Source organism: Microtus oregoni, unplaced genomic scaffold, assembly GCF_018167655.1.
Source record: "Microtus oregoni isolate MIOR12 unplaced genomic scaffold, Mior012 000019F_ref0000042, whole genome shotgun sequence".
NCBI lineage: Eukaryota > Metazoa > Chordata > Mammalia > Rodentia > Cricetidae > Microtus > Microtus oregoni.
In genome coordinates this window covers 21878914-21892527 of record NW_024543078.1, presented here as the reverse complement: position 1 = coordinate 21892527, position 13614 = coordinate 21878914, and the positions used below count along the sequence as shown (strand labels likewise).

The following is a 13614-nucleotide window of genomic DNA, read 5'->3' as shown; positions in this document are numbered from 1 at the left end:
TCTCCGTGGCGAGTGAACATTCTCTATGTTGATTGTGGGGTAGTTACCTGCATCCACATATGTGACCAAGGGGTTCATAGCTATATAAACAAGATCATATCTTATTCCTGATTATACTTTATATTTACTATAATTATGTAAAAGGTAGCCAAGAGGGTACATAGGCAAAGGACGCACAGGGCTTTTCTTTGTTCTACCTTTGAAATAACTTGGATATCTGTAATTATTTCAAATAAGCTAAAAACTAATTGTGGGGAAAACCTCGTGCTAACAAAAACAGAAATATGGAGGCTGGCGAAAGGAGACCTACTGATGTGCAACCTTGGGCAAGTCATTCGGCGTATCCAGGTATGTTTCCTTACTGAAAAGGGGGTACATGGTATCCATTCCCCAGCCCCGGTCTTAACCTTCTCGTTCACAACTAAAATAGCTCTATCAAGTGGCTGAAGCTGCTACTGACGACCAGGGGGATGATGTCAGTCATACTCGCCTCTGTATAATGAAATGTAAGTTCAAGACCCGACCGCCCCACGCACACACACAAAAAAGCTACCCTGGTGTCCCCTCCTTCCGAGGCTTTTACCTTTCCACACTTTCATGGTGTCATTACTAGTTTCCCCCTCAGTCTGAACCCAAGATTTCCTTGCCTCGATCTCCCACGCGCTGGAGTTACAGGTGTGTCAGTACACTTGGCTCCAAGGCTTTCAAATCCCTCAACAACGGTTATAGGACTGACAAGTCATACTCAGGTTGGGGGGGGGGACCCACACCATGAGGCAAGTATTTAAGTTGGGATGGGGTAGGTAGACTGAGAAGAAAATAGGCAGCTGTGGTGTGGCAGTGTGGTTCAGTGATGCTAAAAATGAAAACAAAAGGAAGCACGGTTTATGGTTTCTGGGGAGGAAAAGAAAGAAAAACAAGATAGGGAACAGGTATTTCTGATATAATTCGCAAGCTTCCAGTATTACAGATTACTGTCATGCCACCTGAAAAGCACAACCACCACCAGACACAACAGCATTACTGTATGGACCAAAATAGTGACATAAAAATTATACATGGTGTCCCAATGACTAGTGGACTTTATATGAAGATCTTTATGATGCACTTCAGGTCCTATTTTAAGGTGAATCACAGGTATGGAGCCAAGCCAACTAGCACAGAATTCTAAATTAAAATACATGTATTTCATTTGGTTACCTAGAAATATGCCTTCAGTTAAGTCTGAATTAAATTATGTAAGAATATAACATGGTGTAAAGTTATGACCAGAAGCTTCTAAGCTGTAGGGGCAAAATGACAAGCAACAGCTAACTCCAACGGAATAAGCAATAGTGATGGGGATGGCTGTATAGAGGGGGAAAAGAGGAAAGAAGAAAAACTGACACTAACGTTGCGATACAAAAGCTCCATTTTCAGTAAGTATCCCAGAGCAGTGTGGGCCTGCGAGTGCAGTGTGAGGGCAAGGAGAAGAGTAACTGAGGCATTCTGCCCCACCATCACAGAGCCAGGCGGTGTGCACTCCATGTCTGGCTATCTTACTGAGCCAGTGATATTCTGGCTTGGAAATGAACTTTAAACTATGCCAAAGAATAAGCCACAGTGGCATACAGCAGTTAACAACAGATGTTTCCTGAAACATACTTGAAAGGCTCAGACCTATATTTTACGCATCATTTTCTTTTCTTTTTTTTTTGACAGGATTTCTCTTTGTAGTCCTGGCTGTCCTAGAACATGCTTTGTAGACTAGGCTGCCTTTGAACTCACAGAGATCCGCCTGCCTCTGCCTCCCAAGTGCTGGGATTAAAGGTGTGTGCCACCACTGCCTGGCTATCTTTTTATTTTTGAAAATTACAGATAATTTGTCCATTATATTCTAAGAGTGTTAATTAACAATCAAAACACATCTACTGTAAAGTTTTAAAAATATAACGATAAAAGATATATTAAAGAAAATAAACCAGTATGTGTAATTATGTGTCCTTATACACGCTTACAACACATACAAATATTTTTACCTGGAATGGATCAGATGTACATGTGTTCATTTCTGGTGTCATAATGGTTGTCTGACCAATAGAAGCAATTTTTTCTGCAGCAGACAGTGGTTTCAATGGTTCCTTGGTGGGCTCTAACATACCCTGAAAAAGATAAACTCATCATTAATTGGAGAGGGATCAATACAAAGTTTATAATAATGGCAATTTAAAAGAAAAAAGATCATTTCCAAAGTACTATATATATATTTTAGAATAAAATTTTTGAAGTCAAATCTTCCATTTAAATAAGATTTTATTTAATGATGTTTAAGATACCAATATGACACAAAAAGGCAATCTTTTTATGTGGTATGTTGAAAGCACAATGTCTGTTAGTATGACTTTAACATATTTAAACCTGAGCTGGTGTCTTGGTACTTAGATCTTTGTACTGGAAAAGAAAGCACAGAGAGACTGCCATTTCAGAGGGAAAACACTCTGTTTACTCCACTGATCTCAAACAATTCAAACACACTTTTGTGTGTGGAGGAGTTAAAGACAGGGTTTTTCCGTGCAGCCCTGCCTGTCCTGGAACTCACTATGTAGACCAGGCTGGCCTCTGACTCAGAGAAATGCACCTCTGCCTCCTGGGATTAAACGCATGAGCCACTACTGCCTGGAGTCTTTTGGTTTTGCAAGACAAAATTTACTCTGTGTACCTCTAAAACAGAGAGTAAAATCTTAAATCTGTAGATTAGGCAGGCTGGCCTTGAACTCAGAGGATCACCTGCCTCTGCCTCCCTAGAATTAAAGGTGTGCACCATCACACCTAGACCAGAGATATCTGTGTCTTAAATCTTACAAAAATTTTTGAGGAAGTTGGAGAACCAGAAACTTAAATAATTGTTTCAGGTATACTCCTCCATATAAAATGCACCACAGGGGGAAAAAATCAGGTATAATTCAATTTTGGTATTAAAAATACCCCTGGGTAAAGTACTGGCCTTGCAAGCATGAGGACCCTTACTAGTTCAATGTTTACTCAGGTGATAAAAGGTTGGCACAGTGACCCTTGCTTACCCATGCAGGGAAACAGATGGACAGAGACATACAACATGTACCTGACAGCCCACACCCACAAACCACAGACACAGAAGTGGGAAGATCTATTTATATTCACTAAATAAATTTTAGCATGGGGCTTAAAATAGTATATTTTTACTATTATAGGCAATAAAGTAAAAAATGAAGCGTAAGCCTTAGCTGCCAACTCCTCCCAGGACGCAGAGCCAATACGCTAATATGACATGTGAATAAAGCAGGCCACTGTCGGCAAGATGACCAAACTGTCCACAAGAGGAATTCCTAGTTCCTAACTCAGATCAAGGGACTACACCAACACCTCTGGAGTACTACTGTTTGAAAAAAGAAATCCAGATAACCAATAAATTAAAGAAATGTTCTGGACTTTATTTGCCTAGAAAAGCATACAAACTGATAAGAAAGCTTGGGCACAGAAAATTCCACAACAAACTGCAAAAATAAATCACAATGTTCTACTTCAGTACCAATAAAATTAGAGCCTATTCACAAAAAATAAAATGTGGATTAAAAAAGTCAAGTTAATTTAGACTGTTTTATGATTTTTTACTTTTTCTTTCATTGAGACAAGGTCTTATGTAGCCCAGGCTAGTCTTGAACTAAGCCGTGATTAAGGATGATTCTGAACTCCTCCTGCATCCACCGCCTCAGTGCTGGGATTCAAGGTCTGCTCTACCACACCCAGGTTTCTTTAGTGTTTACATTATTCTCCCTTAAATTCAGTTTATTCCTTATAATAACATGACATTTTTCTTTTTAATATTTATTTATTTATTTATTTATTTATTATGTATACAATATTCTGTCTGTGTGTATGTCTGCAGGCCAGAAGAGGGCACCAGACCTCATTACAGATGGTTGTGAGCCACCATGTGGTTGCCAGGAATTGAACTCAGGACCTTTGGTAGAGCAGGCAATGCTCTTAACCACTGAGCCATTTCTCCAGCCCAACATGACATTTTTAGTTTAACAAATAGGACATTTTCATTTAGCAATAATTCACCCACAAACCACAAACATCAAACTGTAAAATGTAACTGAGAAGCTGGCTCTAAATGCTTGCTGTGCAGGCCTGAGGACCGGTGGGTGAGGCTGTTCGTGCATTGTGAATGCTGGACACAGGAGCACTGCTGGACTCTGCCCCAACGGAAGAAGGCAGAGAGTGAAGAGCAGGACTATGTTCTCCTGCACCCACATGCGCATTGATCACACATGTGTACTCACTCCACGAAAAGCTTCAAAATGTGACTGAATCTTGCTAAAGAATAAAATGAAAAATGCCCATTTGCCAGAACTACCTAGCATATCTGAAAAATACAATTAACACATTAAAAATATTAAAACATTAATGGAAACTCTAACTAAGGTCGTGGCTCGTTTTCATGTACTATAATTTGATATTTTCAAGCTCTTTTGGACATCCATAGCCTCAATGTTGTTTTATTTAAAATTAATAATGAATTTAAAACATATCTCAAAGGTTCTAGGCACTTTCTTTTTTCTTTTTAAAAGTTTAGAAAATACAGGCTGGGGAGATGGCTCAGATTCAGTACTGCCTCACGAGGGTGAGACCAGAGTCAGCACCCTGCCGGTGTAGGTAATGGCGCACGCCTTTAATCCCAGCATTGAGGAGGCAGAGGCACGCAGACCTCTGTGAGTTCAAGGCTAGCCTGGTCTACACAGTGAGTTCCACGACAGTCAAGGCTGATAACACTGAGAAATCCTGCCTGGAAAAACAAACCACCCCCTAAAAAAAAAAAACAACAAACAAACAACAACAACAAAACAACAAGAAGAAAACAACAAGAAGAAAAAAACCAAAACCAAACCAACCCAAACCACCACCACCATCACCACCACCACCACCTTCTGGCAAGTGTGGTGACGCACATCTTTAATTTTAAGCACTCAAGAGGCAAAGTCAGACAGGTGAATCTCTAAGTCAAGGCCAGACTGTTCTACATAAAGAATTCTATGTCAGCCAGGTCTACATACAAAGACCGTATTTCAAAACAAACCTTTTTGTCATGCTATAAAATGATTTAAAAATTAAACATGATAAAGATGAATATATGCACAGATATTCTGCACTTACCAATCCTGCTGCATACATGGGTACTATAACAGGCTGCTTCTTATTGCCAGTGAACAGCTATGTTTGTATTAGGGAGAAAGAACATGTATTTAGAGAATGATTTGTCTGTCTTGAAAATGCTTCTAATATGCTTACAATGTTTTTATTATACTGTGAATGATGAACAGAATAAAGTTAAGTTTTCCTACGGGCTCATACAGACACACACACTACATGTGTGCACATATATAAATGTGTGTATATATGTAACCCAATAGAATTTTTCATTTTACAGTTAAGGAAAAACAAAACTTTTCTTAAAAAAAAAAATAGAGCAGTGGTTCTTAACCTATGAGCCGCAACCCCTTTGCGGTCAAACAACCCTTTCAGAGGGGTCGCCTATCAGACAATCTGCATATCAGATATCTACATTATGATGCATAACAGTAGCAAAATTAGAGTTATGAAGCAGCAACAAAACTAACTTTATGATTGGAGCTCACTGCAACATGAGGAACTGTATTAAAGGGCCACAGAGTTAGAAGGTTGAGAACCACTGACTTGGGCTGGAGAGGTGGCTTAGTGGTTAAGAGCACTAGCAGCTCTTTCAGAGGTCCTGAGTTCAATTCCCAGCAACCACATGGTAGCTCACAACCATCTATAATGAGATCATCTTCTGAAGTGCAGTCATGCAAGCAGACAGAATACTGTATACACAATCAATCAATCAATCTAAAAGAAAAAAAAAGACCACTGACTTTAGAGGAACATTAGTGTCTTAAAATTGCCACGTTCAAAATAAGAGAACATTCAAGCCACCATTTCTCTGTAGAGCTGGATAGTCACAGCTTAAACTGAATAGTAAATTTAAAAAATACACAGGTTAATTAAAGGGTTTTCCAAGATTCTGACAAACTCACAATGTTTCGAGTGTCTATTCCCAAGGAACACAAAAGCTTCTTGTTGCTATGGGAGCCACCCCACTGGTATCTCAAGCCATGTGCATCATGAATATCCTGCAGTTCCGTCCATACATCCAGCAGTTCACTGTAAAGGCCACAATGAAGCCAACAACAGGTTACTCGAGCGCTTTCACTATAAACTTCACCTTCAATACATTGACGGTATACTATGCATTGCAATTAATCTTGTATCAACTGTTATCTCAGTGCAACCAAAAGTCAGCACTAACAGTAATTAGAAAGGTTAAGTTAAACTTTTATGAAGGAATACAGTCCAGGAATTAGCTTGTTCCTTTAAAAAAATTATTTATTTATTTAATATTATGAGTATTTTGTCTGCATGTGTATATGTGTACACATTTGTGCCTCATATATTCAGAGGCAAGAAGAGGGTATCAGATCTCCGGAAGTGGAGTTATGGAAAGCTGTGAGCTACCATGTTGGTGCCAGGGACTAAAACTAGGTCCTCTTCAAGAGTGAAGTGCTCTAAACTGCTGAGCCATCTCTCCAGTTCTAGCTTGTTCTTTTTATTGTAGAAGAAAGACATTTAAGGGCTGAGTACAGTATAATTGGGGTGCTGCAGTGCATGCCCAGATCCCTGGCTTCTATCCGCAGCACTGAGAAAACCTGGCATCGTGGTGCAGGTCTACATCCCCAGCAGCACGCAGGAGAAAGATCAGAAAGTCAAAGTCATCCTTGGCTACAGAGGAAGTTCCAGGCTAGCTAGCCTGTGATACATGAGATATTGTTTCGAAAAATTAGTATTTAAAAGAAAAAAAAAATCACCTGGCACCCACCATTTTAATAGAGTTTCCCAATTATTGCATTTTCTCCTTTTTGTGGCTTAAGACAGGCTCTGGTAGACCTGGCCTATGGCTCCTCTTGCCTCAGCCTCTAGAGTGCTGGATTTGTATGCTACCACCTAACTGTTCTTCAGGTCTTTCTCTCTATATATAGTTACATAATATGCAATTTTCTATTTCTTTTTCTGATTGTATTTTCTGGCCTGCATATGCACAGTAGCATCTTCTACCCCATCTGCCATTGCCATTTCTTTCTCACGGTTTTCAGTTACCCGTGATCAACTATGTTATGAAAATATTAAAAAGGAAATTCTAGTAAGAATAATACATTAATTTATTAGGTGCTATTATAAGTATCTGCCTCATATCTCATCTCATATCACAGTACAGTAAGGTATGCTCAGATCAAGTCATATAACTCTGATCACTGTATGATCTTCTACCCTTAGTTACTATTTAAAATTTCTTACTATTTTTAATCTATAAATGAGGCTTTGTGAACATACAGAAAAAAAACACAGCAGGTTTGGAGGTTACCACTACTCGATATTTTAGGCACCTTCAGGGATCTTGGAACATATTCCCTATGGACAGGGAGGGATTGCTCTGACTTTGCCAGTGGCTACATAACACGTAGTTAGGTCAATGCACTATCATTAGTTTAGTTACAGCCTTCAGCTCTCAGTAGATGTCTTTTACTACTTGGATCCTATTATTAGGCCAGCAATGACCACTTTTTGGTATTTTATGAGGTAAATTATTGTATGGTATATTTGTGCTCTTTTTGAAAGTCTGTAACAGAAATACTGAGGCTACAATGAGACACAAACAAGTTACAAGTGACTTAATTAAATGGAAGAGGGAATATTTGAGAAGGAAAAGGTTGCTTCCAGAGGCAGAGAATGAATAATAAATTATAAAAAGAAAGCCCCAAAATAAAAGTAACTTTGAAATTAAAACCAGAAAATAAATTTAGACACCCTAACATCAAATAATTAATAGGAATTCTAGGAAAGGAAAATAGAGGCAAAGGGGAGATGGTAACCATAAAGGTCAAACCATAAAAAGAATACTCATTACTGAAGGACAAGCCATCACCATGATGAGTGAAAGGACTCCATTAAGAGACTTCATCAAAAAAAAAGAGATTTCATTGTGAAATTTCAGATCAGCAACAACGTATAAATTTGTACTAACAGAATACAGTAAACTTTGTCTGTGTGCATTTTCCCTAACAGGTTATACCAAATTGGATAAAGGGGAAGTCTTAAGAGGACAGGTATAAGGAGGCCTAGGCTGAACCATTCTAAATAGGAGCAAGGCAGTTGGTGGAGGGTGAAGCAGGAGATGACAGCCTGACAAATTTAATCACAAGTAAAACCTGATCAAGTAAAATTGTAAGAATAGGCTGTTAGGGCTCAGGGTAGAAGATAAAGGACAGAATATGTGAGGTGCTTGAGAGCAGGCGTGTTTTAGGCTTCAGACTGGTAGGTTTTGGAATATCTGGGTAGATTTTTCCAGTTGGGCATCTAAAACCTGAAACATTCAAAGTCACAAACTTTTTGGACACCATGTCAATGCTCAAAAATTTGTGGATTAAAACAAAAATCAACCTCTCTGCCTTTTTCAGTGCTGGAGACCAAACCTGGGACCTTATACAAGCAGGCTAGGCCAACAATCTTCAGCTGATCCACATCCGCAGTTCCCTAGGGCTGGGTTTCACAGTACCTCAAAGTTTGGATTTCCAGTTTGGGAATGCTCATCTTGCATAAAGTTTAGGAAGATAGTGTATAAAAGAAAACAAGGGCTTACTTAGCATTACATAGTATTTACACAGTTAAAAAGAAAATGAGAGTTAAAAAAATAAACCAAAAGCTGTGATGTAAGTATCCTGAGAAGATGAAAACAAAAAACAGAAGATCTACATTTTTAATTAAGCCAAGTGTGGTGACACATTTTCACAGATGTCAGGTGGGTAATCTCAGCCCTTGGGAGACTGAAGTAGGAGGTCCTTGAGTTTGAGTGTAGCTTGGTATGTGTGTGTGTGTGTATGTGTGTGTGTGTGGCTTTTTATGGCTATATAGTCAGACATTGCCTAAAACAAAAACCAGCTCATTTATCACACTAGGTAGTCAGGAGGTAACATAACATTGGCTGATTAGAATGTTAATTTAAAAACTTCAAAAGAAACATATCAAAAGTAGAGAAACAGGGATATTTTTCTAGTCTTATAGTGCATGATTAGGCTACAAATATAATATTTTTAAACAATGCTGTGAGATCTTCTCAAATTAGAACTGAAACTAGCAGTCATATGTTCTCTAAGAACTATCTACTACTTACCCATTTTCAGCTAAGGCTTCTCTTGTTTTTATCTGCGAGGTGTTTGTTTCCAGCAAGTGCTTCAGGGAAGTAACTTCCTCGGCAGCATCAGGGACAAATACAGAAGGAAAACAGGCTTCGAAAATTCTCTCCAACCGGTTGAGTAAAGCTGTCTGAATCAACCCCCAAAAAGTTCACTTTCATTTCTTCAGTTTTAATGATGTCATAATTTTAGTGCAAGCTCGCTCTCTCTCTCTCTCTCTCTCTCTCTCTCTCCACTCACACATACACACACAGAACAATCTACTATTGTAAGAATAAAGGAAACCACCACTCCAGTACAGAAAACAGTGACAGAGACAACTTCACAACAACTACTCTAAATGACCACGCAATCGGTTGTTGCTGTGCTCAGCAGGTGACAAACTAGGGAAGTATTAAGAAGCATCCACTGTATTTTCCATATAGTATTAGTCTGCTAGAGTCTCCTCAAAGAAAAAGTTAGTACTCTGTTGTATAGTAAGAAAGTTACTTCCAAGTTTGAATAATCTTCCAAAAGTCAAACCAAAGGAAAATAAAACCACTCAGCGCTCATCTTCTTTCCATTACTCAGTGAACAGAGTAAACACGGAGACACACAGGCCAAGGAAGGTGGGGGTATTTGGAAAAGTAGCTGCAGCAGCTAATCAGAACCATTTTCTTGACATAAACACTTAACCACGAAAGCTTTTTTTGAAATACCTCTGCTGCAACAAGTGCAGAATACAAAAAAAAAGTGTCTCAAAAAAAAAAAATTGGAGGTGGGGCTGGAGAGAGGGCTCAGTCATTCAGAGCACGTCTCCTCTTCAGAGGACCCAAGTTCCTACATTGGGTTGCTCACAACTCCAGTCTCTTTGGGCACCTGCACTCACATGCCCATGCCCATATGCAAACACACACACCTCCACAGACTTAAAGATAATAAAGTCACTATTTTTACATGTATTTATTTTCTGCGCAGCAGTGGAGGCAGGACTGCTGGCCACGGTGTACATCTGGAGGAGAGAGGTCCCCTTTGGAGGTTGGTTCTTTCCTTCTACCACATGGATTGCAGGAATTAAACTCGGGCCTTCAGACCTGGCAGCAAGCACTCTTACCCACTGAGCCATCCTGCTGGCCTGAGTGTTTCAATTTTTACTGATAAAAAAATTCAACATCTCTTTATCATTTTTAATATTATGCATTATCCTCTAGAAATTCCATTTCTTTACTTACCTTGAGATAAAGCCTGGACATTTATTAGAGTATCTTTCACCATAAAATAAACAGATAAATTCACTTGGCATTTTCAGTTTTTTTTAATTAATTCAAATTTGTTGGATTCAGAATAGTGATTTTTTTTAGGGGAGATACCACTGTAATTTGTTGTATATGCAACCTTATTTCCATTAATTGTGTTTCATATACATACAAGACATTTTAAAACTGGGTAAAGTTTATTATTTAAACATTAGTAGAAATACAATTGTTATAACTTAAAGCTTGTCAGAAGATTAAATGTACTACTGAAGTTGATAACAGAAAAATATCACACCAAAATTCCTCCTGGCTACCGACACAAACAAGTTAACACTTGAGTTCTCCTTTTTGTAGTCAGTAACTAGGAAAAAGACAGACAAAGGGCATAATTTCCATAATCACATTTTCCAAGTGATCAAATCTCCCTTTTGGAAGCTGTACTAGAGCAAAAGCCTTATCACTTATAATTAGTCTCAGGGCACTCCTTTGCTAACTCTGCCAAGTTCTCTGCCGCCCTCATTAGATTCATGGGAGATGAACAAGTCTCACTTTCAATTATGAACCCTGAAGCAAAGGGTAGACTAAAGATCCCCAGGCTCCTGAAACTTGAGCCTGTCAGGGGGACCCAGTACTAACTGGCTTCAACAGGGGGAACGGACAGAGGTAGAGGTGCCTCTGAAAGAGATCAGATAACTATCTAATTGGAAACCTGATGAGCACTTTCCTCCAGTGCAGGGAAGGAAAATAAAAACTCACCCAGGATTACATTTTATTTACCAGAAAATTCAATCTTTACTGTATCATCTTTGTTACTTTTTTAAAGGGATGGGGGAAAAGACTCAACCTGTCACCAGAAGTAAACAGGAATCCTAAATTCAACTGGCTGGGCAATCCTACATGTAACTTAGGCGTCTGAGGTTAGCAATGAACAAGCGCTCAAATGACTGCAGTGTATTTGAGGGAGGAAATTCCATTAACCTAATGACTTCGACCTCTTTTTCTTCAGCGTTTCTCCACAAAGGATATAAACTACATCAAATATTTAAAACTGAGTTTTACGTGTCTTTAGAATTAGATATAAAATACATTTACTTCCAATCTTTTGTTAGATGAGGCAAAATGGGGGTTAGCAAGGTTTTCAGCAGACAGTAATACAGTAAATACTTTAAGCTTTGTAACCCATCTCTAAACAAGCAAGTCTGAGTGGGTTCCAGTAAAACTTTATGTACTAAAGCAAGAATTAAGGGACAGATTTGTCCCCTAGGCCATTCTGTGCCAACCCCTGGATTGGAGCAATAAATAAATATTAAATAACCAGTATCTGCTAACAGCACCAGCCACCGGGAAAGAGCTCAACATAACGCAGCTAACAGAATCAACAAAGATTCTGGTTAAGTTAAATTTGTGGTGACATTTGCCTTTTTTTTTTTTTTTCCTCAAGACAGGCTCTCTCTGTGTAGCACAGTCTGTCCTCTGAAGGGCTGGGATGTGTGTGCCACCACTGCCCCTTTTAAAAGCACAATGAAGTTAAAACTGTGATGAAATATAAGTTAAAAAACTTGGCAAGTAGAATAGGTACAAAAATACAACCAATATCATGCTCAAAAGAAAACCTACCCTTAAACTCACAGAGATCGGCCTGCCTCTCTGCCTTCTCCAGAGTGCTGGGATTAAAGAGCCATCACCACCTGTCCCGACAACCATTTCTTTACCATTATTGTTTGAGCAAAAAAGTCATCACGTCAAAGGCTAGAACTGCTCAGGTAAAATATTAAATTTGGATTTACTTTAAAACTTATATGAACTATTTCTAAGCAGAGTATATCACATGACATTCGCTTCTAGTTTTGATATAAGGGAGGCATCACCTAATTTTTGCAAGTTGTAACTTATTATCTAAATTGTGACTTAAAAAATATGTAAGTTCTATTTTGCCAGTGGCCATATCAGAGGAGCATCAGGTGGCAACTAACTTCAGTGGATGGGCCCACCAGCATGTAAGGTCCTGATGGGTCCTCATAGGCAAGGCTCCGAGAGTCTGGGCCCCAGAATGTCTCTGCTACTGCTGTGCCTTTCCATGTTTGCCGCTGCCATTTTTCTCTGGTATCTGGCATGGTGTGAATGGGCATGGGAAGAGCCCCACTGGCCCTTATGTTATATGATTAACTACTGGGCATTTTTACCTGTGGATTATTAGGAAGATGTTTTCCTCCTAAGCTGTTTAACTGAAGCAATGATTTTATACAATAATAGTGTTAGTTTAAATAGGATTTTGATGACTGAGGGTCTTTAGTAAAAGCAAGATATGGTGCTGCCTCAACCCCTGATAAAGCGGGGACTGAAGAGGATGGAAAATAAGAACAAGGAAATGTCACACAGTTTGTTTCTCTTGAGAAGACATATAAACTGTGGCTTAGTTAATGATTAAGAAAAACAGCTGTGTCCCAGAAGCTAAGTTAGCTCAAGTTCTTTTAATCTTAATGTTGATATGCTCATGAGTTTCAGTGTGCAACATAGCTGAAACAAATCTTTAAATAGAGATCTTAAGTTAGGTTAAGATATTTTTTTTTTGTTAATGGATTTGTGGTGAAAAATCTTGGAAAACAATTTAAAGACAAACAAGAACAATGACAGTCTGGCTATTGCTGACTGACTTGCTAGGATGGGTCGATGATGATTTATTCCTTGTACTCATTTCTGCCCTCAGCTTCCTGAAATTAAACAAACAACCAAACAAAAAAACTACTGATGAGTGGGTATGCACCCTGAGGATTTAAAGTAGAGCTGACTGTTTTTCATATACAAACGTTTAGATTTGTGATTATTCTAAGCTTTCTTAAAAGATTACCTTTTGAGATAAATAATAAAATGGTAGGTCCTTTCTTTCTAATGGCAAAATGCAGTCTGCCAGCAAAAGAACTGGCCGAGAAAAATACCTTGTTTTGCTTACACTCTGTTAATCTATAACAAGTTGCTTGGACATGAATACATGTGGGTTCTTGGGACAACTTGTTTTTCACCTGTAATACGTAAAATGTTTAATCATGTGAGGGATAGGGAAAATATGCTGTTTTTTACTTGTATTTATTGTAATC

The 13614-nt window shown here is 38.7% G+C and overlaps 1 protein-coding gene across 3 annotated transcripts in view; it reads right to left on the bottom strand.

The window, feature by feature from the left end:
• Positions 1-13614, bottom strand: part of Aftph (aftiphilin) — a 67014-nt gene that overhangs the window by 14870 nt on the left and 38530 nt on the right. For 2 of the 3 annotated variants that reach the window (XM_041669000.1, XM_041669002.1), the window contains exons 3-6: positions 9263-9414; positions 6075-6201; positions 5176-5232; positions 2019-2141 (exon numbers count right to left, since the gene is read on the bottom strand). In XM_041669000.1, the coding sequence (XP_041524934.1) occupies positions 2019-2141; positions 5176-5232; positions 6075-6201; positions 9263-9414 (459 nt within the window). The remainder of the gene's footprint in view (positions 1-2018; positions 2142-5175; positions 5233-6074; positions 6202-9262; positions 9415-13614) is intronic. The other variant, XM_041669001.1, reaches the window with a different exon arrangement.